We start from the raw sequence: 4718 nt of genomic DNA, 5'->3' as shown, positions 1-4718 counted from the left end.
AGGTCCATTTCCTATATCCCTCCATTCCAATGCCAGTTTTTGAGAGTTGTATTAAGTTTTTCTGAAGTTTAGGGCTCCAAAGAAAGCCCTCATCCCTGTACCTCCCTGGATGGTGGTGGTTTGGGGTGGGAGACTACCCAGAGTGAGGAAGAGCACCCTGGTAAGACTCACACCCCCACAGGAAGTGGAGACCCTTACCTCTCACTGGACCCTCTATATGAACTTGGGCGGCCTCCTGGTGGGACTCTTCTCATCCACCCTGCTGGGTGCTTGGAGTGACTGTGTGGGCCGTCGCCGGCTGCTGGTACTGGCCTCGTTTGGCCTGTTGCTCCAGGCTCTGGTGTCCATCTTTGTGGTGCAGCTGCAGCTACATGTTGGCTACTTCGTGCTGGGCCGCATTCTTTGTGCCCTATTTGGTGACTTCAGTGGCCTCTTGGCTGCTGGCTTTGCTTCTGTGGCAGATGTCAGCTCCAGTCACAGCCGAACCATCCGAATGGCACTGCTGGAAGCATGCATCGGGGTGGCAGGGATGCTGGCGAGCCTCCTTGGGGGCCACTGGCTCCAGGCCCAGGGTTATGCCAACCCCTTCTGGCTGGCCTTGGCCTTGCTGATAGTCATGACTCTCTACGCTGCTTTTTGCTTTGGTGAAACGATGAAGGAGCCAACACCTGCCCGGCTCTTCACACTCCGTCACCACCGATCCATTGTCCAGCTCTACTTGGCCTCAGCCCCGGAGAAGTCCAGGAAGCATTTAGCCCTGTACTCACTGGTCATCTTTGTGGTGGTCACTGTGCACTTTGGGGCGGAAGACATCCTGACCATTTATGAGCTGAGCAAACCCCTCTGCTGGGACTCCAAGCTGATCGGCTATGGTTCTGCGGCTAGGCACCTCCAGTACCTCAGCAGCCTGCTGGGCCTGCGGCTTCTGCAATCCTGCCTGGCCGACACCTGGGTGGCGGAGATTGGCTTGGCCTTTAACATCCTGGGGATGGTGGTCTTTGCGTTTGCTACCACCACACCCCTTATGTTCACAGGTAATGTGTGTGGGCCCAGGGACAGTTTATCCTAGAGGTGCTGCGTGAAAATTGGGGGCCAACTACTTACTGCCCCCAAATGTGGTTTATGCCTGTGTCTTTGGAAGCATCAGTGTGTTCCCTTCCTGCACCGGAACACAAAACTACCAACATTGATACAAACCAGACAGACCACTAAGAAACCTCATAAAAATGGCATCTTTGTTATATAGAAAATATAGAACTTCGATAGACAAAGTAATTATTTCGCATTATCAATCATAAATATTGTTAATAAGATAGAACAACAGACAAAAGCATGGCTCATATGCTAATTACTTCACTCCTTGGCCTCCTTGTAGCCTCTATTCATGGTGTTCTTAGTTAAAGTCCATGCTATTAATGCCTTAATACTCACTTTTCTGATAAGAATCACAGGACCTACCTTAAATATCCTTGGTCAGCTTATTTGGGCTTTCAAAAAAGCCATTCTTCTCAGATACTAAATTCCTGCTTACATTAGTTCTTTTTGGTGGGAAGGGGTAGCTAGAAATGAGGAAGTTAACTTTCTTAAAGGGACAGATTTATTTTGATAAAGCCCTAAACTACATTGTGTACAAAGTCAACCATTTAGTAATCAGATTTATTAATTTGGCTGCTTGCCTGGACAGTGAGGTTGAAAGAGACCAGGTGCTTTTCTCTCCTGCCTACAGCATCTCCCATGGACTTGGTGCTGGGCTCAAAGCCCTCAGGGGTGCAGAGATGATGAAGACACTGTCATTGCTCTGGGGAGCCTCGGCAGAGTGGAATTTGGGGGCCTGACACTTGAAGAGGCCCTGGGGTACCTCATTGTATACCCACTTTGGAGGATCTGCTCCCTTCTAGGGTTTAGAGTTTTGCTGAAGAGGCAGTAGTCACACAAGGGAGAGAAATGTCTATGAAGGAAACAGTGTAAGCTTTTGAGTAACTAAATGCAAAGTGAAAAGGAACTCGCATTTACCGTGTGTTTACTATGCCGTGCTCTTCATGGGTGTTACCTGATGTATTCATTTCCTAGGGCTGCTGTAACAAATTACCACAAATTTGGTGGCTTAAAACAACAGAAATTTGTTCTCTCGGTTCTAGGATGGTATCTGTCTCTTGCCTTCTGGCTTCTGGGGACTACCTGCATTCCTTAGCTTCTGGCTGAATCACCCTGATCTCTGCCTCTTTGGTCACACTCCCTCCTCTTCTGTGAGCCTTCTTCGCCTCTGTTCTGTGTCAACATCACCCTGATCTCTGCCTCTGTGGTCACACTGCCTCCTCTTCTGTGAGCCTTCACCTCTGTTCTTTGTCAGATCTTCCTTTGCTTCTCTCTTATAAGGAATCATGTGATTGCATTTAGGGCCCAACCTGATAATCCAGGATAATGTTCCCATCTCAAGATCCTTAACTTGATCACATCTGCAAAGACCCATTTTCCACATAAGGCAACATCTATAGGTTCCAGGGATTAGGACCTGATATTTTAGGGGAGCCATTAGTCAGCCTCCTACACCCTAGAACCTTCCTGTGGTAAAGGCCTTGTTATCCTTTTACAGATAGGAGTCAGGCCCAAGGCCACACAGTGTAAGCGATGGCATCAGGTTTTGAACTCAGGGCTGCCTCCAAAGCCCATGCTTGTTTTCTGTGCCTTGCCATCTCCCTGCTATGTGAGTGATGCCTGCTGGCATCACAAGAGGTCTTCTGACAAGAATTCCATTGGCGGGGAATCGGTATTCATTTATAAAAGAGGTAGCAGATGTGTCTAACCTGAGTCCCACCTGTAGGGGCTCTGCTACATCGCGCTTGGGCTCCCCTCTCCCTATTTCCATTTTCCTGATGATTGTGTTTCTTTCTCCACAGGGTATGGGCTCCTCTTCCTGTCGTTAGTCATCACACCCATAGTCCGGGCCAAGCTCTCCAAGCTGGTGAGCAAGTCAGAGCAGGGTGAGTATCAGTGTTAACCAGCATCTGGTTCCTTATGCCCAGTATTTTCTGAACAAATTGGCCAGGGCTGGCAGAGAACCATAATGCCTTGAACTTTCAGACCACAGAATTAGAATTTGCAGAGCATGATCTTGTTCCTTTGGGTAACCCAAGCAGAGGATTTGCCCTCTCCAGACCTCAGCTTTTCCATCTGTAAAATGGATGCAATGATGCCATAGTTCCCTACTTCACTGGGGTCAGACTGTACAGGCTCAGAGGGAGCAAACAATTTCATGATGTAGGTTTTATTGTCCTGAAGTGACAGATGAGCAAGCAGAGGCCTAGAGGGTTAAAATGACTCACCAAGGGTCACTCAGTAAGTGGAGCTAGGATGCAAACCCAGGTCTGTTTTTAAGAGCAGCAGGTCTTAAGATCTGAGATTTAGTCCTGGCTCTGTCACCCACTCTCTGTGTGATCTTAGGCAGGTCCTTTTTCCTCTCTGGCCTGTTTTCTTCATCCATAACATGTGTGGTTTGCTCTTGATGACATCTCTCAGTTCTGACAGTCTGACAGTGTAATCTCAGTTTCTGTTCGATTATTACTCATTTTATAAAATTTGAGTTCTGCTGGCATATCAATAAAGAATATTATCTCAGGCCTCTGGGTCTTTAGACCCCAATCTGGAAACATCTGGCTCATCTAGTTTTCTCCCTCTGCCCTGGAAGGAGGATCTGGTGATGACAGAGATGCTGGTGCCATATAGCCCACTATGGGTTCTGTTGTCCCCAGAACCCAGGTGCTTTTATTCATTCACTCAATAAGCTTTTTTCCCCAGTACCTTTATTGTGCCCAGAGGTGCCAGGGGTAACAGGAGAAAAGAACAGCCCTTACTAACTGGCTTCCTCCAAGAAGCCAGGCCTTGTGATAGGGGCTCTAAATGCAAATTTAATGTCATTAGCAATCTGTGAAAATAGGTATTATCCTTATCTAACAGAAGGGGCACAGAAATCCAGACGGATAAATGACTCGTTCAGTGACCACAGAGCTAATAAGTGTTGGGACTGGGAATTATCTCTGCAACTCATCTCAAACAGGAGAGGATTCCAAAGGGGAGAAACCAAAAACTATTTTTCTCAGGCTTTTGCTAGAAGATATCACATGTACTTTTAATAGATGGATTTAATAATAATCATTTGTTCCATAGCCCCTGTGTGCCAGGTGCTTTCCAGGCATGACCTCATTGAATCCTTATCACAACACATGATATAGGTAGGATTTATAGATTGAGGAAGGTAAGACTCAGATTAAGTGACTTGCCCCAGGTAACACTGCTGCAGAGTAGTGGTGCCAGGATTTGAACCTCGGTCTTTCAGACTCCACAGTGTGGTGTTTATTTCTTCACAGGTGCTCTGTTTTCTGCTGTGGCCTGTATGAATAGCTTGGCCATGCTGACAGCCTCCAGCATCTTCAACTCGCTCTACCCAGCCACCCTGAACTTCATGAAGGGATTCCCCTTCCTCCTGGGAGCTGGCCTTCTCTTCATCCCAGCCATTCTGATTGGGTAACACAGGACTCTCACCCATGCTCATATGCCCTTTATCTCAAAGGTTTTCTCTTCTTCCTTCTCCTCTCAACAAGAAATGGCTGCCTCATTCCTGGAACCCTTCCCCTGTGGGTATCTCAGTCCCAACCTGACTCTCCCCTTGCAGATGGCTGCCTCATCCTCTGGGAGCCATTTCCCAAGGGCAGGAGAGAGGC

General features: G+C 47.7%; 1 protein-coding gene across 1 annotated transcript in view; it reads left to right on the top strand.

Annotated features, from left to right (window-relative positions):
* The window catches only part of SLC46A1 (solute carrier family 46 member 1), a 6334-nt gene that overhangs the window by 525 nt on the left and 1091 nt on the right, over window positions 1-4718 (top strand). Inside the window, exons 2-4 of the mRNA XM_006924999.3 lie at window positions 182-1034; window positions 2898-2981; window positions 4365-4521. Of these exons, the coding sequence (XP_006925061.2) occupies window positions 182-1034; window positions 2898-2981; window positions 4365-4521 (1094 nt within the window). The remainder of the gene's footprint in view (window positions 1-181; window positions 1035-2897; window positions 2982-4364; window positions 4522-4718) is intronic.

Source organism: Pteropus alecto, unplaced genomic scaffold (assembly GCF_000325575.1).
Source record: "Pteropus alecto unplaced genomic scaffold, ASM32557v1 scaffold98, whole genome shotgun sequence".
Taxonomy (NCBI): domain Eukaryota; kingdom Metazoa; phylum Chordata; class Mammalia; order Chiroptera; family Pteropodidae; genus Pteropus; species Pteropus alecto.
This window is presented reverse-complemented; position numbering and strand designations above follow the sequence as displayed.